The sequence below is a fragment of the Lampetra planeri genome, chromosome 42 (assembly GCF_965212315.1).
Source record: "Lampetra planeri chromosome 42, kcLamPlan1.2.h2, whole genome shotgun sequence".
Classification (NCBI taxonomy): Eukaryota; Metazoa; Chordata; class Hyperoartia; order Petromyzontiformes; family Petromyzontidae; genus Lampetra; species Lampetra planeri.
Window position 1 is genome coordinate 6,699,191 of NC_136148.1, and position 25,407 is coordinate 6,724,597.

Here is a 25,407-nt window from a genome sequence, read left to right on the forward strand (position 1 = left end):
TGTTATTGTATTCGCGCTTGAGTTGCCGTGCCCAATGCAACAGTGCCACCCGGTGGTTAACACGCTTCACTTTGTACGTTGAATAATAAATTCGTTTAAAAACGACGACGACGACGACGATTTTATCGACAACTTCGTTTAACTCGCGGTCTTTGAGGAGTTCGTCAATGGCGCCTGCGGTTTGTGCGCGACGATTCCACAGTTTAGGGACCGCGGCGTTTTTGACCGACACACAAATAAATAAATAATAACGGGGCGTCCATACACAATGTAAATTGCTTTAAAGTAGCGAATTGATTGATTGATTGATGTCGATTTTGATACGGGCATGCGTTGTCACCGGATCTGAATAGGTGTGCAAAATGTGGAATTGCTTGGACAACGGGAAGTAGGACGAATCTTCTTGGTTCTTTCGGTAAAGTCACGTAGAAGGGAAGTAATACAATAATACAAATAAAACATAATAAAATAATTCTCACGACGTTTCGACCACAACACAAGCAGCCGTCCTCAGGTGAAGACCAGGTCGAAACGTCGTGAGAATTATTTTATTATGTTTTATTTTTATAATTTTATTACTTCCCTTCTACGTGACTTTACCGAAAGACCCAAGAAGATGAATCCCTGCAGTCACGAAAGCTTTAAATCGAAGTAGGACGAAATTTTGATGACAAGATTTGACTACGACAGAGGAATCTAGTTAAGTAAAACCGTTGAATAATGTATATTTTAAAAACTAATGATAGAACTCCACGACTCCAAGAAGTGGCCCCGAAGCTTGCCATAACGTAAGGGACCGTGGTGATTTACAGCCAACGTGGACAATTAGACCCAAGCCGAAACATAAAAAATAATGTTTTAAATAATATATTTTTTATTTTTCATGATAGAATATAGTATTGTCATCAGTATGACATAAGTATACCAAGTTTGCAGTCGATACCACATTGGGAAGTGGGTTAAAATTGAGTAACAAGATTTGAGGATACAACAACAGAGTTAAATAAAATCGTGTAAAATAATAAAAACACCTCCATGATGAAGGTTTATTTCGGGGGAGATCACCTAAACATAAATGTGTCTTTAAACCCACTGCCGCCAGACAACCAATTAGAAAGATTTGTCACGTAAACAACACGTGGTAATTAATGACTACTTCGACATACGAGGTGTGCTGGAAGAGTAAACCCACAACATTTTACAGTTCGAGTACTATATTCTTGGTTCTTTCGGTAAAGTCACGTAGAAGGGAAATAATACAAATAAAACAATACAATTCTCACGACGTTTCGACTGCAACACAAGCAATCATCATCAGGTGTCTTGCTGTGGATTTCACACCTGATGATGATTGCTTGTGTTGCAGTCGAAACGTCGTGAGAATTTTTATTGTTTTATATTTTTATTATTTTATGATTTTCCTTCTACGTGACTTTACCGAAAGAACCAAGAATATGAATTCCTGCAGTCACGAAAGCTTTAAATCAAAAGTTCGAGTACTGTGACGTTTCGCTCGTGATCACAATCAGCTTCATCATGCGATTTGACAGAATTGTGAAGAACATATCATGCCATCTGTCACGTGAACAGAACATGCGATCTAACCCCCCCAAAAAACACCCGTATTATGGATATTGGTCGCGAAAGATCCCGAAGTGTTAAACAGAATATGTAATTCATAATAAAGTTTTTGGGTTTAGATCACGTTATTTATAAATGTGTCGTAACCCTCCACCACCCGACACGGCCAATCAGCAAAAAAGTGTCACGAATTGCCCGATGATGCTGGATGTAATTACCAGCGAAACGTCGTACTACTCAAAAATTGTAAATGTTGTAGATTCACTCAACACACCGGTGGGCTAAAGTAGTGAACTATTTTGTCTTTTGTCAACGTGACACTTTTTTGCTGATTGGCCGTGTCGGGTGGTGGAGGGTTACGACACATTTCTAAATAACGCGATCTAAACCCAAAAACGTTTATTATGAATAATATTGGTCGCGAAAGCCTGCTACGTGTTAGAACATGTAATAATGTTGGGCCAATGTGCCAATTTAGAGGGAGAGATGCAGTCCTGCAATGGATGATTCTGCAAACTGCACTGCAATGTTTTTTTTCGCCTCCCACTCGATAATCGCGATTACATTTGAGACATTGTCTTGTCTGTTGCATGATTTTGGTCCAATACTTCAGCTGAAGAAAAAAACCCAATGGTAATTAACGATCCTAGACACAAATCGCAGCATCTTCATCGCGTTTTGAAATATTTCGTTACTAGCTTCGCCCGGGACTTGGATTCACCACGCCCGGCCGCCTTTTTTCCCCCAGTGGCGATATTCACACACCACAGCAGTTACTCGTTTGAGGCTGAGTCGACCTTTTGATACAGTAGACCATCCTGCTTAGTAAAATAAGTTGCCTCGGTTTTTCTGAAAACACAGTAAAATGGTTAAAAAATTACCTCTTTTCTCGCACCCAAACTGTATTCACAGATGGTTGGAGGTCAAACAGTGTTAAGATAACAAAAGGGGTTCCACAGGGTTCCATTCTCGGCCCCCTCTTGTTCTCTCTTTATGTAAATGATTTGGGCACTGAACTGGATTATTCCAGGGTTAATCTTTTTGCAGATGACACGGTACTGATTACTGCTGGCCGCTCTCCGGATGACGTGATTGCTAAGCTCCAGAGTGATTTCAACAAACTACAACATTAGCTAGTTGCTCTTAAACTAGTCCTAAATCCTGCCAAAACCAAGGTGCTATGCTTCTCACCAGGACTAAAGCGGGAAGTTCTTTTCCCCCAATTACATTCCTTAAATAATGATCAAATAGAGCAAGTCAAGATCTATAAGTATCTTGGGGTCATCCTGGATTCAAAACTGAAATTTGAAGATCACATTGATTATATTGGGAAAAAGACAAAAAGAAAAATTGGTTTTCTATATCGACACAAGCACTGCTTCCCCCCTATGTTCCGTTTGGAATTGATAAAAGCTACCATACTGCCTCTACTTGATTACTGTGACATTGTGTATAAATCAGCCCCAAGTACTGTACTGAAGAAGCTTGACTCAATGTATCACTCGGCCTTAAGATTTGAATTGAACTGCCCATATAGGACTCACCACTGTGATCTCTACATTGGGTCAAACTTAACATCTCGGAATGTTCGACGGCTTGTGCACCAGATCTTATTTATTCATGATGTACTTGCAAAAAAATCCGCAGATTACCTGCTGGATCTCATCTCTGTTTCAAAGAACAAATTTGGCCTAAGGTCTACACTCATTTACCAGCTTAACATTCCCTATTGCCGTACATATACTGGAGGAAGGGCCTTTGCTATTGATGCCTCCAGGGTCTGGAATGCTGTTGCCAATAAATTGAAACTTGAGTCACTACCTATGAGATCTTCACTCAAAACTGCTTTAGAGGAGTTGTACACCCCTAGCTGCCAGTGCTATTCAGTGGCCTAAAATAAAATGTTTTCGCTCCGGATGATCGCTACAAAGTATGACCTGTGTTTGATTTAGTGTGCTGATCTTAAAGGTGCATTGAAAAATTATAATACTCCTATTGATGCTCCTGCTATTGTGGAGTGGCTCAAGGTTTTGGTAGTACATGTTTATGCCATTTATTGTGAAAATTCCGTCACAGTTCCTATGATTGCTTTTTCATTGCTTTCATGGCTTTATTTTGGTGATTTCGAAAAGTGTATTGGTTTAGCCATGTTTGTTTGTTGTAGTACAGAGTTAGACTGATGGCGTTAATCTAAGTTGTCTTATGGTTGTTGTTGTTGTTTGACTTGCATCCCACTGGGATTTTTGCACACAGCGTTGGTGTACGGTGTTTTTTTGTGCAATATTTTGCGGCCTTTTCTTGGATTTTCTGTTTGCACTTAGTCACATATTAACTTTAAGATGTTTTTTGTTCATGTTCTTGTTTTTTTGTTTGTTGCGGTTGCACCCGATTCAAGAGCCGAATGGCTCACAGGGCTCTACCTAATGAATGAACTTGAACCTAGGGGAGGACCAGGACCGGTTCAAATAATCGTCACCGGAGGTGGCCATGAGCAGGAATCGAACTCGTGTCACCGGGTTCGTAGCGTAGCGCGCTACCTGCTACACTACAATACGTACGCTTCCACGTGCGCGGGTCACGTGACAGATGTGACGTCACATCTCACTTGCCGTGCAAAAAAGCTATGCATTATTGAGCTCCTCCCCCCCAAAAAAATAACAAAAGTGTATTTTAATAATTATTGCATGGTGTACAGTCTGGAAAGTACCCACATGGCAAATTTCAAGTTTGTTGCATGTCGGGAAGAACGCTAAAACATTTTGAACAGACACACATAATCACAACTTTGCCTTTTATATATATGGAGATATCGCGACTACATCATTATCCGTTATAGATTGTGGTTGTTGTTGTTGTCATCTCAGTCAAGTCAACCCATGGCACCTGGGTCTGTTCCGTGACCTCCTGCCAAGCGGGCAGTCGACACTTCACGCGGCCTCGAAGTGCACCTAGCCTGGCACAGGCGCCGTGGTGACGTCACCGCCGCTTCGTGGCGAACGGCGGTTGTTGTCGTCACGACTCGGCGGAAGGTGACGTCACGCAGACGTGACGTCCGCGACGAACACAAAAAAATAGACATCGACTACGTCACATCACTGCCAGACACAAAATCAGACGTCACACTGACGTCACGTAAACCCAAACGCGCGCGAGTTGTCATCGAGCGATTGACGTCCCCCCGCCCCGCCCTACCAAATCGTCGCCGTGATGTCATCTTCCTGCTTAATGACGTCACCTTTAGACCTATAAGTTTGACATCGTTTTGACTGATGATCGAAACGTCGCGGGGTTTTTTGCTTTTATATTTTAAATTTCATATTCTTGCTTCTTAAAGATAATACATTTATTTTACATTCATTATCTTTAATTTAAAAATTTAGCTTTCTATCCACGTGACTTTACCGAAAGAAACCAAGAAGATAAATTTGACGTCGTTAGCGACCGGTGACGCGCGCGACGTTCGTCGGAAAATGACGTCACCCGGGTTGTGACGTCATCCGGGTGGCTCAAGCTCAACAAGCCGAAGGGGAGAGGCGAACATGGCGGCGTCAACGGCGGCGGGCGGTGGCAGGCGGCACGAAGACGCTGAGGCGGCGGCTTTTGATGGCCACAGCAGCAACGAAGACGAAGGACAGAACCTGTGGCAAGTGGCGGAGCGATCTGACGGGAGACTGACGCGGCGATGGGGGCGAGTTGGTGTTGTTGTTGTGTGTGACGGCTGCTTTAACCGTGTTGCGTGTCTTCTTGTCTGTGTATGTCTCGTCTAGGCTCTCCATCTTAAGTGAGGTGTCTACCAGGTCCAGGTCAAAATTGCCGACGGGCAAAAGCATTTTTGTTCTCGGTGAGTGAGAGTGCTTTCGTCTCGTCTTTGTCGCGCGCGTGTGTGGTGTGTTCATGTGAATGCAAGGTGGTTGGTGGTGTTGGGTGCTTGAGATGGTTGGGGTGTAAGGCTCCCTTTGAATTGTGTTGGGATATGTCAAAATACGCCCTTGCAGCAATTAAACCTATTCCATCTCTGCACATGTACTTTTTAGTTTCAAAACGATGTTAACCGCTGTTGTCGTAGTTATCACTTGATGCTGTTGTCAAATGGATATACTGGCCACCGGCCATGAGAATGTGGAATTTACTTCACTGCCCAAACAAGGGCACGTTAATGATGACGACCACCGCCATACACGAGTCTTAACTAAGCAGGGATGCAGTTGTTTAATCACAAATATTGCTTCTGTTCTGGATATACTGGCACCCGCCATCGTAATGTGGAATTTTCGCCATCGTCTGAGGGTTTATCAGATGGCCATGACCTAACATCGGTCTGAATACGATGACAGTTATGAATATTTTACTTATGAATATACAAGCATCGATCGTGGGATTGTGGAATTTCCACGACTACCAAAGGCTGCCAAATAATTGATGACCACCCCTCACGTTCATTCACCTGAGCAGGGAAATACTTTGACTTTTTGTATTCTCTCCTCTGTGTTTTTGGTTTATTCTGCACGTTAGTTTAAGTTTGAAAGCTGACGTCTGTCTCCACTCGCTGGGAGATTCATCATTTGGTTCCTCGGTTCAGTTCGGGAAGTAGCTCCCAAGCACGTGGAGCGAAATGTGCCCAACAAACAACACATCGGGTGCTTTACAGCACTACAGTATCTCGAAACTCTACGCACAAGTGGTAGATTCCTAATTTATGACGGTACTACTGGTTCTCCCGTCATAGTCATTTAGAATATACATAATTGGCGATGTGTTCCCATCAATCATTTGAGCATGTGGCCACTTATATTCCTGGTTCTTTCGGTAAAGTCACGTAGAAGTGAAACAATAAAATAATAATTTTATTGTTTTACATTTATATTATTTTATTGTTTCCCTTCTACGTGACTTTACCGAAAGAACCAAGTATATCAATACCTGCAGTCACGAAAGCTTTAAATCATGTGGCCACTGTTTAAATACATGGATACTTTGGAGGTACAGTTTGAATAGTTTATGTATCGGTACTAAGTCTCACTGGGGGCAGTGTTTAATTATGACGTTCAGTCATAATTATGCTCCGTTACATTTTCACACATTTCTTTTTGGAGGCCAACGGTGTGTTCCAGTTGCGTTACATAACTCCACGTGACCCTAGTAGCACCATCGTATTGACCTGTCCAAAGTAACTTTGTTTAAATATTAGTCAAGTAATCCAGAGACAAAACAAACATTGCCTCAGTACTTTGATCAATCCACCCAGTTTTAATTGTTTAAATGTATGCGATTAGTACTTGAGACACAATTGTTATAATGAGCTCATCGCATAGAATGTGTTCAGCCTTGGCTAACGACTTCACTCTCCTCAAAACCACTCATCTGTTCAAACCACTTGCAGTACTTGAAAAACTTAACCATTGAGATACATTTACAACCATGACACTAGCCACACGGGCACATTGTCATGCAATAGTTTTTTTACTCTCCCAAAGAGAGTGCAGAATCCTTGAGAAATGGGTTGGGATGGAAGGAGAGGCCTGGAAAGTTTTGACACCTCACTGTAGCTGCCCAAAGTCACACGGCAATCTACTCTATATTTATAGGAAGCCATTGCGTGTCTATTGTCGTACTTGAGGTCGTTACATTATGGGCCCTGCAGTCTTTCACAGCTGTGCTCGCCAGATACTAGGGATAAAACAATCACATTTATTATTCCTAATGCTCACGATGCATGCGTTGATGTTTTCCATTATTCATCCATTTTTTATTCAAGTTCTTTTTAGATGAACCGTCGCAATGAAAAGATGGAAAAATCAAAGAGGATACACATGCGATGGGCAGAACAAACAAGGAATATGGTACAATGAAGATAAATAAAAATAAGATGAAAACTTGACATAAATGAAATAATATTTGAATCTAATCACAACTCCAAAACATAACAGTGCATAGAATTATTTGATGTTGAGTGAATGCAGTGGGAATTGTTTGTATCATTTGGATGCTGTTGTCGTATGTGAACAAGTGTTCACTCTGACCTCTTGTTCGATGGTCCAATACCAGGCGAGGATGGCTCGGGAAAGACATCGCTCATCGCAAAGCTGCAGGGAGCGGAGGACGCGAGGAAGGGACGCGGGTTGGAGTACCTCTACCTGAACATCCACGATGAAGACCGAGACGGTGCGCTGATTGGAAATTATTTGTCACGCACAGTAAAAAAAAAATGTATTGCCGCTGCTTGTACTTCTCTTGTGCAGATGTAACGACAATGGGGTTAGAGCTCATAAGCAGGCTTTGTTTGTGGGTTAATGATTAAAGGAAGACGACCAAAAAAAAACAGTTTATCTTGCTGATGGCAACCTAAGGCTGTCTGTCCCAGATTGTCCAACGCAGTCCGAATCTTCGTTAACGAAAAAGTAGATTTGGTTCAGAGCGAAGTGCGTCATAATGCAACGATTTAGGTCACTGCAATGTTTATGCCATATGTTTTACTGGAATGTTAATGCAGTTATGACACCAGCTTGTTATGATGGACCCTTGACTGCTTATGAATTTGTTTTCTTCTTAATTAACCTTCAAACTCAGGTCAACCAGCCTAGATTCACAGCCTGGGTGTGCCTTTAAGACAAGAGCTATCTTTGTTTTTGGTTCTATATTCATATAATAGCATAACGTGGTGGTGAATTCCAAGTATAGCTTATAATTTCTGGCATTTGTTGACGATGAAATGCAAATTTCAATAATCTTATTTAAATAGTGACAATCACTTGGCGTTTTAGTTAACTAAAATTCCAAATGAGAGTTTACATTTCCAGAACATTTTTGCAGTATTTTTTAATTCTACTCTTGTCCAAGATTGTAAACCATTATTTGCAAGACCAATGCAATGTATGAATGCATTCATAAGTTGAATAATGTCACGTTAATGGTTATTGCCTTACTGGGTTGTACAGCACAGTGAAGCAGAGTACATTGTACAATATACCATTTGTATGCCATTGGACACCCAAACAGTGCAGAGATGATTTTTGTAAAAGTCCAAACCACTCTGAGAGTCACATGGTTATGTTGACAGTAAAAAATAAATCCTTCTGCTGTTTAGTCTTGACAGCAGGATCTGTGGGGCAGCGTCACATGAGCCTGTGCTGTTCAGCAGAGCCAAATTTGAAGTCAAATACTCGCGCAACGATCACCGATGCGTGCTCTTTCATGGACACTGAAGTCTTTCACAGCGCCATGCTGGGAAGTCAAAGCAACAAGACACAGGCAGTGGACCCTGTGCAATGATGATGCCTCACTGCTTCAAACATACATAGCTATACAAAGATGAGGAAGCGATGCTCTATGTTGCCTGTTATTTACCTCGAAATAGCCTCAAATGCTATTGAAGTGGGTTCTAAATTTAACACACAGGCTTTTGCAACCTATGTTATGATTCATAATTTTTTATCCGCTGCTGGATGAAAGCCATCGCTTTCTCATGGCCTTCCAATGTAAGAGTTCTAAAATTGTATCCACAATGAGGTGTTGCTGCCACTTATGAGCTAAACTTGCAATCCAGAGGTCTGGTTTGATCTTAAAACAAGGGGGCAGGTTTCTTGAATCCTCCTCAACTCTGTCTGCGCAGCAGTAGAATTGCGTTACACTAAAGTTAGTCAATAGGGCACCTTCGTTGAAGACGCCTGTGTGGGAGGTCTGCGGCCCCTTCTGCCAGCAGTGGCATAAGCAAGACAGCTCAAGGGCAGTACCTTTCTACCTGTGATGCAGACCACGCCCGCTGCAACGTGTGGCTGTTGGACGGCGACGTCTACCACAAGGGGCTGCTGCGGTTTGCGGCGACGCGGGAGAACGCGCGCGACTCGCTGGTGCTGCTTGTAGCCGACCTGGCGCGGCCCTGGCTCATCATGGAGACGCTGGAGAAGTGGAGCCAGGTGATGCGCGAGCACCTCGACTCGCTCGCCATCCCACACACGGAGCAGCGCGACATGGAGCACAACCGTGAGCCACCGCACGAACCTAACGCACGCATGCGCACGCACGCACGCGACGATACCTCTGCTTTGCTGTGTCAGAATCTGAATCTTTATTTACCCTACAACAATCCAATGAGCTGGGAAGCTCTTTTTCACAGATTTCCTCTATGTATGTAGAACTTGTTTTTTTTTCGATTTAAAGCTTTCGTGACTGCAGGGATTCATCTTCTTGGTTCTTTCGGTAAAGTCACGTTGTGGCCGAAACGTCGTGAGAATTATTGTATTGTTTTATTTGTATTATTTTATTATTTCCCTTCTACGTGACTTTACCGAAAGAACCAAGAATATGTAGAACTTGTTTTACATCGTACATCGCCAATCGTGCTAATCGGAGGTGTGGGGGAGGAACAACAAACTAAACACATCAAGCAATTCTCAAGAAATTAGTCGGCGGGTCAGAAAGTCACAAGAACAAACAATACAAAAACTGATTGGCGTGCAAAGTATGTGAAAGGTAAGCGAGTCATAAAAATATATAAGTGCTTTTGAAAAAGGACATCGGTTCCTTTCGATTTTTGAACACTAAATGCATGCTTGGGCAAGGCAGCAAAACAACACTCCCAGACCACACCAAGACAACAATAACACAATCACTCACTAAAATTGGACGTTAACATGCATGCATATTTGACAGCGCTGATAAGCTACTGGGTGACATGATTGGAACGTATTTACGCTTGTCCGTCTGTACAAATGTGAACTCTTCACACGCATTCACGAAAACGAACAAAACCACCAAACGAAGGGAATGAAAATGACAGCCGTGTGGCCCATGACTGCATCTCACGCCCCACGGCTACACGAGACCTGCCGCTGTGAAACGGCCTGCAAGCAATGTTTATTCATCACTGCGAGCATCTTAGCGGCGATAATTGGGTACGAGAGGGAAATGTGTTTCTAGCTTTTGTGTGCTCATTAACTTCTGACACTGCAAGGTTTTCTTTTTACTCAGTTTACATGTGCATTTTGCATTATTATCAGGAAAAATTTCCCCAGCCTTACCCTAATCAATCTGATTTTTTTTCTTAAGAGTTGCAATAATAATTCAGTGTTTCTCCTTAAACAAAAATATGCTGTGTACCAGCATTGACAGTTGAATCCTGAACGCAATGGACACTTCCTTAAGTGACTGACTTGCAGCTTGTGTTAATTTCTACCCACCCCAAACTTAAAAAAAAATCTATTCCTGGTTCAATTGGACTGAAGCACAATCCTGTCATAACATTAAGAAAGAGGATAATGTCTGCAAAATATGGTATCACAGAACTACTTGTGAAATTACTTAAGTAGACCTCTATCCCCACTCCCGATTAGCATGGGTGGCTATGTACGGTGCAAAATAACTTCAACATACAAACTAGGGCCACACCTTGTATGTGCCCTGCTATGAGTGTTGATAGCATAAAAAAAGTATTCTCAGAGCAAAATTTTGCCAAATTAAGTGAAAACCCAAATTTAGAATCGCGTGTGTTTTTGGTGCAGTCATTGGTGAGCGGGCTGAGACCAATTCACTTGACCCGGTTTAATTATGCGTGGCTGCCTGTGTGCGAACCCAGATTCTCAGCAGTCGGTGTCCTGATGTGATATTAACTCCGTGAAGCACCTATAGCCATCTCCGGCTGATCGTTGGAATGCATATCCAGTCTTTCCTTTATAATCTCATGTGGCATTTCGGCTGTTAGATCATTTATATTTATCCTTTCGTTGATATTACATCACTTTAACGTGAACCTTCCTCTTGATTGAAAACGTAATATGAAATCTTATCATGGAAACTATTACAGTGAGTCTGGAATAATATCAGGAAAAGGCTCTATAAGATGCCACACAACTGCGGTATTATCCGGATTATAAGACACTTTTTTCCTCTGTATTGTGTAAAGCAAAAGTGGGGGGTGCATCTTATTATACGGTAGGTTTGTTGTGTGACCAGGTATTTATAACCTTACTAGCGGGAAGTACCCGGTGTTGCCCAGGTGAAAAAGACAGACACACACATCGACTTACACACACACACATCGACTTACACACATCGACTTACACACACACTAATGGACTCCCGCACACATATGGACTCCCACACACACATGGACTTACACACACACATCGACCCACACACCGATTCACACACACAGACAGATTGCCTCGCACACACCGACTCACACACACACATCGACTCACACACACAGACACATTGCCTCACACACACACACCGACTCACACACACAGACACACTGCCTCACACACACAGACACATTTCCTCACACACACACACCGACACACACACACCGACTCGCACACAGACACATTGCCTCACACACACAGACACATTGCCTCACACACACACATCGAGGCAGACACGCACATCGACTCACATGCACACATGGACTTAGACACAGACATAAATATAAAAAAAATGTACTAACTAAATTATAAAATATTAGTTATCTACTCACACAGACCATGCACACACATTCACTAACACACACACCGACTGACACACAGACACACATGGACTCACACGCACACAAGGACTTAGACACAATAGTAAATATATAAAAAATTAAAAAACTCATTTGGAAATATTAATTGTCAGCACACAAACAAAAATATTGTAATATTTGCAAGGTGATTATTAAAATAATAGGTTTCTATGTAAGTGAGTTTGGCGAAATAAGCAAGGAATATAAATATTAGTTGACTGCACACAAACATTATTAATGTAATATTTGCAAGGGGATTACTTAAATCATAGGTTTATATCAACGTGAGTATTGCGAAAGAAGCAAGAAAATAGTACTTAACATTGCCGTGGTGAGGCCTAGTCCCGTGCAGAGCCCCTGGCGTCACCTAGATTGCCCAGCCGGCCGAGGTGGCACCTGGTAAGCTGGGGCTGGGCTGCTACCCCTCACCCCCCCAGCCACAATCCTCCCACGCGCTCTGCAGTAATATCTACGGCCTATAGTGGTAGAATCTACCGACAGTATAGTAGTAACTGCACGCATCGGGGGTGGGGGGGGGGAGAGGACATCACACTGAAGAATTTACCTGAGCGTGTTGTGTATTTTTATTGCATTTTTAACGCGAAAGAAAATGTCCCCCTTACCCCCACCGAAGGTGTGTGAGTTGGAATGGGCGAGCGAGCGCAAGAAATAATTAAATAAATAAACATCGCGCTAAATCGCTAATTTAAGTACTTTAAAGTTGAGGGATGGGAAAAAGGAATAGCGCTCGCTCACCACGGGGCTTACGGCGTGTTGCCTGGGAGCCAAATCCTTCGCAAGTGTGCGAACACACAGACGGACAAAAAGTGACGTTTATAGATAAGATTGGCAGTGGGTACAAGTTTTGGATATAGCTTATGATTGGACCATATTATAATAAGGAAAATAGGTCTTTTGTATCGAATGATAAAAAAGTATACCTTGATACCCGTGAAAGTGTCCCTCACAGCTACAGCATTTTGTTGTCTCTTCAACAGACCTCCTTAATACAGCGTGCGACATAAGTCAGGAACCGTGGGGATGTCATACGAATCGAGCTCGTTCCTAACATCAATGTGGACATGTGGATCGACGTTTAAGCGTATTACGTGAAACAGTTTGAGACGTGTGTCCCAGCAAATGGGGTGCAGTTCACACATTTGCTATAATTTACCACACAGATTTATGGGGGTTTCTGATTTGCCACACCCTGCACAGCAGCAGCAGCACTCGTCTGCAACTGCCCCAGTTGTCTGGCATTTCCTGCCCCTGGCTGCCTGCATTGCACAGTCACTGCTCAAGTCTTGGCTCAAGGTCTTCATCTGTTCCTCTGCCTGTGGCTGAATTTCTCGATGAAGTGTCTTCCTTCACACTCTCCCGTCAGCTGCTTTCCCCTCTCTGCCCAACCGCCGTACACCCACCGTGGTATAAATGATTTTAACCAAAAAAATCCCCACTCACTTCCAAGTCCCCTTCAGCCACATGCCTCCCCTACGTACACAGTGTCTTTTTAGATCCGGTAACCTCTATGTACTTTTACTGGTAGGAACCACCTGGTTCCACCAGCCCACAGGGGATTATTGGGAGGGGTGGGGCTGGGTGGAGAGGGCTGGGTGGGGAGGGGCTGGGTAGAGAGGGTGGGGAGGGGGAGGGTGGGGCTAGGTGGGGGGTGGGGCTGGGTGGGGAGGGGCTGGTCACCCCGTGGTGCCCTTATATAACTCAACGTTTAACCTACTCATGCCGGCTTGTGCCCGCCCTCACAGTCGGCCATATTTGCGGAATACACCACGCCGCCATTGACCCTGGCCATTGACCGAGCAACCCAACGTTCCTACCAGCTCCCTCTGCAGGAATGTGTTTATGGATGTTGAACTTGTTTCGCACCATATGTGGCCAACCATGATAATCGGAGGTGGGGGGGAAGGACAACAAATTAAACACAAAAAGCAGTTCTTAAACACTCTAAATCCATATTGTAATAGTATAGTCGGTACTCTTCCAAACCGTATCAATAAGTATTTTCTGTGTGCGAGTGTTATCTAATTATATTATCAATAATTTGAAGCCATTTGTCAATCCACTGCTGGTTGAAGGATGCCCCCACACCGTGTCAGCTGTGGGGGATGTTTGTCCATACTTGTCGCATTGAGATGTATTGCAAGGGAGGTGAGTTATGAATATGAAACGACTAGCTTTACTAGCCGGACTTGGAATCACCACGCCTGGACGCCTTTGTCTCCCCAGTGGCGATGTTCAAACACCACACCAGTTACTCGTTTGAGGCTGAGTCGACCTAGGGGAGGCCCAGGACCGGTTCAGATAATCGTCACCGGTGGTGGCCGTGAGCGGGAATCGAACTCGGGTCGCCGGGTTCGTAGCTTCCACATGCGCGGGTCACATGACAGATTTGACGTCACAGCTCACTTGCCGTGCAAAAAATAGATGCATTATTGAGCTCCCCCCCCCCCAAAAAAAAAAATTACTTAAAAGTGTATTTTTATAATTCTTGCATGGTGTACAGTGTGGAAAGTACCCACATGGCAAATTTCAAGTTTGTTGCATGTCGGGAAGTACGCTAAACATTTTGAACAGACACACATAATCACAACTTTGCCTTTTATATATATGTAGATAAGGGTGCGGATCGGTGAAGGTAGCTGGGTGGATGATGGGTGGGAGGCTTCCCAAGACTGGGTTCAATGATGTTTATTATCTGTGGCCAGGAATCGTACTTAGGTCGCAGGGCTCATAATGCAGTGCAGGGAACACTGCCAGTATTTGCAAAAGTTTGCACTTCCCACTGGGCTGTGCTAAATTATCTTTCTCTGGCTCTTGTCAAATTAAATGAATCGTCACCGGTTGGGTGTGGCCGTGCTTATTGCTGCTTGATTTGCTTTCGGCTGTTCACCCCAGTCTTCTGTTTTTTTATTTGAGACATTTTACACGGACAAAGTGTGATTACGCAGATTCATTTATTCAATGTGCACTGTGTGGGAAACATCCCGTCGACTGGACATCTGTGAAAAGGAGCTTTAAAATTGATTGGATTCCTCCAGTATGAATAAAATAAAGGTTCTGAAGCGTGCCATCGCTTCTCATGTGATGTGCATACCACAGATGCCTGGGCTGGCTACTCATGAGTGCCGTCCAATTCACACTGACCTCACTCGCGCCACTACGCCTGGTACATTTTTTTCTGGAAGCAACTGCCCAATTACTTTCACTGGTGACAGCCTACAACTAAACTTTAAACAATTTTTTGTTCTACCAAGTAAGGCCCACTGAGCTATACAGCTCTTTTTCAGACGCGACCTGGCCACAAATGATATCTCAACGAAGTGGCTTATCACATGAACATGTTTCGCAGCTAAATACTCAAACTCACATTGATTCTGTGTGTGGAGACAAAAACCGGAGGACCCGGAGACAAATCCAAACGGTGACACGGAGAACATGCAAACTCCAAATATTTAGGCAACAGGGTTAGGATCGAACCCAAGACTAGGCAAGGCAGTTAACATCTCAGCACCGTGGCAACAGTTTACATTCATCGTTTCAGGCGTGGTAGATTGTTGCATGTTCTCAAAGCGCCTCGTGGCCAGTTGAGCCAATAAAGGGATTTAAACACAGGGGCCAGAGCGTTGGCATTAACTGCACTGACCGCACGTGAGCTTTCAACTGAACCTTGGTTCATTGGTGTGTTAATGGGTTTGTATTTGGAGTGTTGACGTAGTTGTTAGCAGTTGGTAGTGCACGGCGTTGTGCACTAGCCATCGGAGTTTGAATCCTGACTTCAAGCTTTCGAGACTGCAGGAATTCATATTCTTTGGGTCTTTCGGTAAAGTTCTTTGTTATTTTCTTTGAACCTATCTATGTGACTTTACCAGAAGACCCAAAGAATATGAACACCTTAGTTTGATTTTGATTTCTGCTCTTGGTTCAAGTCAGTGGTGAGTCATGTCTGAATTGGTCCTGGGCCTCCCCTTGGTCAACTCAGCCTGGTGAAATGTTTGAATGTGAGCATTGGGAAAACAAAGACGGCCGAGCACCCTCTTGTTAATAGGTGCTCTCTAACAACACTCGCCCTAATAGTCTGTAACGGTCTTTGTATATTTGAAGCATGAGTGCATTACCATACACTACGATCCTGATAACCTGGGTTAAATTCCTGGTCATGGATAACCATGAGTTGCAAGCAGTATCTCAACATTTCCTTCATGGTTGCAATGATTCATGCTGATTTGTTAAGTGTCCACGATTCAGGTTTTTGATTTGATTTTTGATTTGATTACGTTTTCCACATTACGGTAAATGTTAGTGCCTCTAGTGGCTTCGGAAGTGATGTTAACCAATTACTTACAGCATATAGGAATAAAAACACACCGATTCTTCCACGCATTATTCAATATATATCACAAGCTTAAGAATGGATGTTATCCTATGAATCAATACAAGAGTTATTCACTACTATCCAGGCACTCCCCAAGAACATTTACATGTGCAGCCCGTTGTACTGGATGTGGGTTTCCCCATGCTGTGTCGGTCATGGGGGTTGTCGGAGCATACTTCACCACACTTATCACTGCTGATTATTGAAGACGGGGAGCATTGACATGGGACCATTAAAGTACAAAACAGTGGATTTTGCTGCACTTCTCTGTGCTGCCCTGCAAATAGCAGCTTGGTAAACGGAGCCTTAAATGAGCAACTGTGTAAGCATCAGCACTAGAGAGACAAATGTGTTTAGATGGGTTTATATGAGGATAGCAGAGTGTAAGCGTATGTGTCTGTGAAGGATTTCCATCTTCCTGTAACCCATCCCAGAGCTTTATTTTTGTCCGTGTAAACTGTAGGCGTACCACATCAGCACCTGGGAGATATTGGGTTTTGGAATGCCATTCCGATCACTACATTGCGACCGCCGTTATTTACGTGCGCTGTGAAGTGTATCTGGAGCTTGACGGCGGAGCGCATGTTGCGTCTTGTCTCTTTTTATGCTACGTTTGGAGGGTGAGCTCATCGCTTGGTCGAGTTCCAGTGCCGTGAATTGAGCTGTGTAGACGTGGTCTCTTTTTTCTCTTGTGTGCGTGTGCGGTTTTTTTATTGCACTGGGTGTGGTTAACCCCGGAATTGAAAGAGAATACTGTAATGTCCTTTACTCACCCGGAAAAATCCTCACCGAGCCTCCAGACTTCTTTTTTATGCAGCAGAGCCCTGCTGGGTTGATATGGTTGGCCATTTTTATTAATGAGTGTTTGTGGCTTTTGATTGAAACAGAATCCGAATTTTAAAAAAATATATTCTCATTACTCAAGTAATGAGGATATTTTCACATGGGAGGGGTTGACACTCGGCTTAATAAGGTGATCATCTCCTGCCCACATTGCAGCCCACACCTATAACATCTGATTTGCAATCGTGCTCTCCCATCGAAGAACTAACCAGGAGCCCCCCACCCCTTTTTCTCTTTACTTTTGTTTCTCTTCCCTTGCCTTCCCTTCCCCGTATAAAACTCTACCCATGTTCCCTGCTGCTCGCAGTCGCTGCGTGAGTGGGGCAGTGTGCCCCGACCTTCTCCCCTTCCCAGAACCCAGGAACACTGAGTTTGGACTTCGGTCCACGGAGTTTTTGTACCGCCCCTCCCCCTCCCTTGTTGCGGTTCGTGCCTTTTACCGAGATCTGACAAGATCGGGCACATTCAGGGTGATTTGGAAATAGGCGATAATAGACTGAGTGCATTGGCCTAGAGATGACGAAGTTGAAAAACACAGCAGTGCAGTCAGTGCATGTGAATCCATGCATACATTTTTCACTGCTTTCTCACAACCTTTTGGCCCCCTGCTCTTGGGAGATTTTGTTATATGGTTCCTGACTTATAATGCCAAGGAGTGTGGTACCATGCTTTGTTTGTGTACATGTACGGCTTTCTTGGCAATCCACTGCTGGATGAGGGGCTCCCTACCCTGTACGGTAAATTAAGCAAAAGTGTAGATGATATACTTGGCAAAGAGTCGAATAATAAATAGATCAAATGTGTGAATGAGTAGGATGTTATTTTGGTATGCATTTGTCTGGAGATTGATCGGTTGGAAACTTGTTACATGAATTGTCTTTGTTGCTGGGTTGCTCTTAAATGTTAAACGCCAATGTTGGGTGCACTGCGCCAGCAAACCTGGGGTCTGGGTTTAAGCCCCAGGTCACCACCCTGGACAAACAGGTTCTCTCCTGAAATTGTTTCTTTGATGGTCTCAGACCAGCAGGATTGTTGATGAGAAAGTTGTCGAGTAAAGAAAGGACACGGACAGATGCGATCGAACGCGCACAGCTTCGAGAATCAAATGTACAGCTGTAAGACAAATGCGCAGCTAAGAGATGCACACGCGCAGATAAGATAAAAAAATAAACGTCCGACACGGGCACATGCGGCAATATAGAATCTCACTGGACAGACAATGGAGATGGAATTGTAATGTCTCATTCAGTAGTTGTTCACCTCTTGGGTGCAATAGTTCTGCTGTCGGGTAATTGAATGTGTTTTTGAGTGCACAATGTTTTAATAGGCATTGATTCTTAAGTAATCTCGTACGCACATCAGAAGGTGTCTGTACATTAACATGATTAAATAAAACCATGTTATGATTTTCCAAGATCATTTAAACGTGCGTGCATGATTTAGGTTACTGTAAACATTTTCTTGAGTGTACACTTGGAAATGTAATATTATCTGGTAAGGACATTTGTGATTGAGTGATGTTAATTTTACTCTCTTTTTAGATTGGCTACAAAACCTGACATTTGGCACTTATAAAATACTAGCTTTACTACCCGGCTTTGCCCGGGACTTGGATTCTTGTCTTGGAGTAATACACGGCCTACGCGGAGGGTTGGGGGGGGGATGCGTGACGTCAGCAGGCATACTGCGTGACGCTGCCGCATGCGGGTGACATCACAGATGCGACGTCACCGCTCACTTGCCGTGTAAAATATATCCATTATTTCGCCCCCCCCCCCCCCCAAAATACAAAAGTCTATTTTTATACTTTTTGCATTGTGTACAGTCTGGAAGCTACCCACATGCCAAATTTAAAGTTTGTTGCATGTTGGGAAGTACGCTAAACATTTTAGACAGACGCACATATTCACAAATTTCCCTTTTTTATATATATAGACTAGCAGGAAGTACCCGGCGTTGCCCGGGCGAAAAAGACACACACATCGACTTAGACACACACACAGACATCGACCGACACACACTTATGGACTCAAACACATACATCGATTATAACGAGAAAAAACGAAAAACCCAGTGTTATAATTTGTTTCCCCAAACATTTTCACCTATCTTTGTAAACCCAGACTTATCGCATTTTTTTCTGTGAACATTTTTAATGGCACTAAATCCAAATACAAAATCATATCGTCGATGATTAATTTTTACAGATAAATTTTCAAGAGTGATGCCAAAGGCAATAAAAAGCAGACGAAACCAGCTATAGGTGGCTAGTAATTTTATTGGCATGACCCTAAAAATATCACGTGAATGATAATGTTCATGGTAAACGATGTGTTCACGTAATTTACAGTCTGCCAAGGTGGCACTGTCATTGGCGCTGTCAACTCGCAATTGGAAGTGTGCCAGTTCAATTCCCGGTCAGCCGTCAACTCGCCCTTTTATTTTTCCAGTCAATTTAATACAATTTACATTTCTTGCTAATTAGGCATGTGATGATTCGCCCCAAGCAATAATCCAATCCAAATTACCCTTTGGTTTTCAGTACGTTCCAGTTTCTATTGACTGTCTCTTGCGCTCTGTTTGTACCACGTGTCTCCTTCGTTTCATCATCAGCAGCCATTGTCTATTCACGTTAGGTTGAATACTTCCACATGGTTATAGATTTGAAGCTTTCGTGATTGCAAGGTTATCACCATTCGTCATGATTCCTCATGTAAAATACATCCTTATGTAATTCAATACACGTACGTTGAACTTTTTTCGCACCGCACGTAGCCAAACGTGCTCATCGGAAAATCATTCCGTGCCTCGGATGGACATGCCCTTGGCAAGGGAATGTAGAATTTCTCCCCACAAGTGCACGGTCACCTGTGGAGATGAGCACCTACCCATGCTTCTTTGAGGAGGAAATTATTCCAAATGTGAATCGTGCAGAGTAGACAGGACGCACGAAAAGTCAAATAATAATTTGCATCCCTTTGTTACTCCACTGATGGATGAAGGTCTCTCCACACTGTGGTCACCGGGGTTGTAGGACCTTGCTTGACCACGCTGGTCATTGCCTGTTGATAACAGGAAAGCCCAGGACTGGTTCAAATGTCACCCACCACTAATGTTACCCGTTGCCGGGAGTAAAATATAATTTTGGCGAGGTAACATCGTGGCGCACTCGCCACTTAACAATACCTCGCTGCGCTGGTCAATGTGAGTTGAAGGTGGGAAACATTGTACAATGCAACAATGGATTTTGCTGTTCTGCCTCTGCTGGCAACTGCCCTCTGCAGCAGCCTACGACACATGTCTTATGCATTGTGGTCACCCATATTAGCACTGTCCAGGCTCAGAATAAAAATATTAATTTATACTGGAGAAATCCGATGAGCTATGAAGCTCTTTCTCACGGATGTCATACCTGCTTAGCTTCCGAGATCTTTATATCATCATCGTAATCACATCTTTATTATTATTATTAACGTGTCGTGGCTGGTGCGCTGTGCGTGGTGGGTGGTGGTGGCGGGTGCACAGTTGTGCGCGATTTCCAGAGCTACACGGAGCCGGGCGAGGATGGCTCTTTGGCATCGCCGCGCCGCACGCACGCCACCTCCACGGCCATCGGCGAGGGCGACGAGGAGTCGGAGCCGCTGCCCCTGGGAGAGAACACGCTCACCCACAACCTGGGCATCCCCGTCGTGGTCGTGTGCACCAAGGTGTGAGGATTTGTGTCGTATTTTGTTCGTTTCTTCATTCTCGATCTGAAGTTTTCGTGACTGCAATGATTCATACTCTTTGGTTCTTTCGGTGAAGTCACGTAGGTGACTTGATGACGGACGCTTGTGTTGCTTCCGAAACGTCGTGATTTAATTTATTTTATTATTTTTCACCTACGTGACTTTACCGAAAGAACCAAAGAGCCTTGCAGTCACGAAAACTTCAAATCTAGAATTAACCAAAGAGTACGTTTCTTCATTGCTTTCCAAACTAAGATTATTTTGTGTTTAGTTTGTTGTCCTTTGCGCGCACCTCCGTTAAGCATGGTTGGCTACGTACGGTGCGAACGAAGTGCAACATACGTACATAACATACATGGAAAGCGTTTATGCCCCCTATCTGTCGCTCCGTCTGTCTGTAATATGGGGTGATGACCATCGTAAACAAGATCCAATGTGAACATAACGTAAGGTTAAAGTATTGTTGCTTGCAGGAACATCTGCTGTATTGAAAATTGGCTGCCCAAAATATGGTGACAAAAAACCAGCGCTAAAAGGCCCAGCGCTGGCATCCCCTGCTGCCTTCTTCCCGTACAGAGCCACTGTCCCAGTCTGTGATCTCATCACGGCCTTCGAGCACTGCCGTTATTTTTCTATTGAAAGCTTTCGTGACTGCAGGGATTCATATTCTTGGTTCTTTCGGTAAAGTCACGGAGAAGGGAAATAAAATAAATAAAACAAGACAATTCCCTTCTATGTGACTTTACCGAAAGAACCAAGAATACTATCAATTATTATCAAGAGCAACATTTTTCCAAGGACAGACGCTTTACAGAAAACATGCAAATTGCATGTTTTTTTTGTTTAGCATTTTGTTTGCTTTTTATCCCCTTCAATGCTTTGTGTACTTTTTCCCCTGATTTTATCCTAATTATGCTATCGGTGTCACGACAAGATATGAAGGACCCATTCGGAACTCTTGCAGAGCAGTGCAACTTCTACGTGTTAGAGAATGGCCCGCAGAAGTGGATATCACAGAGCTACCTCTTGAGATCCCTTCAAGTGACCTTTGTTCAACACAGTAAGAGGCAGCGCTTTTCCACCTGCTCTACATACGAGTGTAATCTTTTTCACGTGAGAGTTGACCCTATATTTTTTTTTATTCTTACTGCTGGAATTTAGTTGCAGTAAATGTAGATTTGAATTAAATGTGGTGGATTTTTTTGTGTACTCTGTGGTGACTGGACTGAGACCATCAACTTTACTATGCTTGAGAATATAACCAAGTATGGAGTCGCTTCAATTGGCCTCTTTATCTGCACTAGGTGCACACCTTTTATATCCCCTAAAGTAAATCGGTCGATCAAATCGATTTTTTTTATTACGAATGCTGAAATAGGCCAAATTAACACAGCACATTTGATTAGATGGGTATTTGTCCACATTGGTTATCAGGCTGGCACTGTCAACATGCTACAATTACAAATTTGGACTAAACCCAGGTGGCTGGTGGCTGCATAGATTCCAACCTAGGGTATCAATTTGTTCGGTAAAATGTCATGTCCGTTTGTGGCTGATTAGTGCAGTTATGATTAGGGCTAGTGCTCTGGTCTAGTTAGCTTAGCGCGATGGGTGACTACCATACAACAGGTTGTCATAGGGCTGCAGCACTATATTGCGAGCAGAGGGCAGAGTAGCAGAATCCATTGCTGTGCTATACTATACTCCCAACATCTATGCTCCCCGCCTTCACCAACCTGCACTGACCAGCGTGGTGAAGTATGGTGTCAAATAACCAGCATGGGGAGGCCCTCATTCAGCAGTGAATTGTCAAGTGCTGTGTATATTCATGATGGATTTATTTTTGTCTGGGAAGGAGACAAACACTCAGAAGAAACAACGGCTATTTCCTCCACTGCAGAGTTTGTTTACAAAAGACGTAATGCGATGATGTTAAAAAAATGCAAACGTTTTGCAGCTCTGTGTGATGATATTTCTTGTTTTGTCGTTGGCGCAGAGCGACGCGGTGAGCTCGCTGGAGAAGGAGTACGACTACAGGGAAGAGCACTTTGACTTCATGCAGTCGCACATCCGCAGGTTCTGCCTGAGGTGTATCCTTCAGTCCCACCTGCGAATCTCACTCACCCGGCCAACCCAGCGCGCCAACAAAGTGACCGACCCCCCACAAAGCTCGGTTTGGAGCCACGTGTATATATATATTTGCCGCGATGTAATATTTCATTTTAATTTTAATCGTAGATTTGAAGTTTTCGTAACTGCAAGGATTCATACTCTTTAGTTTCGGTAAAGTCACGTAGGTAAATTTAAGCGGTGTGCTTTCTCTAAGTGGTCCCCACCTGAAGAAGGACGCTTGTGTTGCGCCCGAAACGTCGTGATGCAATTTTTTTTTTTTTCCCTACGTGACTTTACCGAAAAAACCAAAGAGTATACATTTTAATCGGACTGTGTTTGAACAATGGTTGAATGTGTTGGATAATTCCATGAGTGATGTGTGATGGTGGTGCAGTGGTTAGCATATTGTGCTGTGATTCTCCAATGTCCTGAGTTCAATTTCCGGGCCATGCCCGGCACCAGTGGCAAGCGTTCATCTGAACGGGTCCTTGGCCCCTCCTTCCACCAACTTGCACTTACCAGCGTTGCCAAGTCACCCGTCCTGTTGGTCTTATGGGGACAGATGGGACATTAAGACATGTTAACTACCTCACCTGGTATACAGGAGGTTGTGGATTCGACTCTGATCCTGGAGTTTGCATGTCTTTCTCCCTGTGGTCATGTGGATTTTTCTCTGGGTCCTCCGGTTTTTCCCTCCACATTTAGAAAACGTGTTTTTTTAGTATTTGGCTGCTATACATTTCCACACGATAAGCAACTTCGTTGAGATATCATTTGTGGCCAGGTCACTTCTGAAAAGAGCTATATGGCTCAATGGGTAAAATAAACAAATTTTGCTTTTAGTTTCATATCGGTGGTGCGTTTAGGCGTCATTTATGATGCATGCAAATTATTATCTTGAACCCAATTACATATTATTTCATCATTTTGAGAGGTCTGTTAGTAATAATAATAATGTGGTCTGGCAAGGTCCTGACATTTGTTTAGGCCATACTTCCTCTTTAAAGACTCGATCCGTCCATTAAATGCTTTGCCTTCTAAATAATGCATTGCATTTTTATTCCATTGGGTAAGGGTCTGCACAGCTCTAAAATGAGGGATGGTAATGGGGAATTAATGGTGATTGCAAGCTGTGCCCCTATTATCCTATCATTATTTTAACTTGATACGGTATATTGTGCAGTGACATGAAACAGAGGAGAGCAGTCACCGTGGAGATTCGAGCGATGAGATCAGTTCAGAGGAGTGAGATGGACGAGAGCAGCACTGGACCTTGAGTGATGGCGACGGCAGTAGCGGAGTGACACTGTCAGCCGATGCTGCAGACGACGATGATGAAATTAAACAAATGCTTGTGCGTCATCGTAAATTGAGAGTGACAAGTCGGGGGGGGGGGGGGCGGTCGGGTTTTTGGGACGTGACGGCGTTGGGTTTCCTTAACGTGAACCAGACGGCGCTGCTCTGATTTACACATCGCTCAAGGAAGACAAGAACGTGGATCTGCTCTACAGATACCTGCTGCACAGGCTCTACGACTTCCCCTTCCGCACCACCGCCCATGTGGTTGAAAAGGACTCGGTCTTTATGTGAGTCGTTCGTTTTGTTTTATCCCCCGTTGGAGTGGAAAGCAAGCAATGCCCGGGAGGTCAGTGCAGCTTTACACAGGAGTAAGATCACGGCTAACATTAGGTTGTGAATCGACATGTCCAAAATGCTTTCTCAAGTGCGCTGCAGAGATTTGCACCACAGGAAACTGTACGTGAGCTAATTCTGTTTTCATTCTTTTTATCCTGATACATTTATTGGATAAATCCTTGCAATGGAAACATCACTGTGTGCGCATTGCAAAGCAGACCTCGAAAAAACAATTAGAACACTTGGAGAATATATTATGATTTCGTATATATCATCAATTCACCCTTTCCTGTGTACCATCAAAGCATTAATAGGCATGCAAAATACTCCACATGATTCAATGTATTTACACGATTAGGTTAAATAATTATATTATGTTGCCTCAATTGTATTGACTCTTCCATTAATTCTGGTTTTCTTCATTTGCCTAAATGCAGAAATAATAATTTTAATGAATCGTTTACAATGAATTCTCACAAACATAATGCATGGCACCAATCGGTGAGCCTAGGAATCCATCTTAATCGACAAATCATCACATGCCCGAGAATTGTATCAGAACAAATCTGAATCTTTATTTATCTTGGAGAAATCCAATGAGTTATGAAGCTCTTTTCTTA

General features: G+C 43.5%; 1 protein-coding gene across 1 annotated transcript in view; it reads left to right on the top strand.

Annotated features, from left to right (window-relative positions):
- Positions 1–5,049: 5,049 nt before the first annotated feature.
- Positions 5,050–25,407, top strand: part of LOC144732343 (cytoplasmic dynein 1 light intermediate chain 2-like) — a 38,608-nt gene continuing 18,250 nt past the window's right edge. Inside the window, exons 1-7 of the mRNA XM_078613822.1 lie at positions 5,050–5,224; positions 5,349–5,422; positions 7,627–7,743; positions 9,331–9,561; positions 20,838–21,019; positions 23,037–23,130; positions 24,603–24,738. Of these exons, the coding sequence (XP_078469948.1) occupies positions 5,121–5,224; positions 5,349–5,422; positions 7,627–7,743; positions 9,331–9,561; positions 20,838–21,019; positions 23,037–23,130; positions 24,603–24,738 (938 nt within the window). The 5' untranslated portion in view covers positions 5,050–5,120. The remainder of the gene's footprint in view (positions 5,225–5,348; positions 5,423–7,626; positions 7,744–9,330; positions 9,562–20,837; positions 21,020–23,036; positions 23,131–24,602; positions 24,739–25,407) is intronic.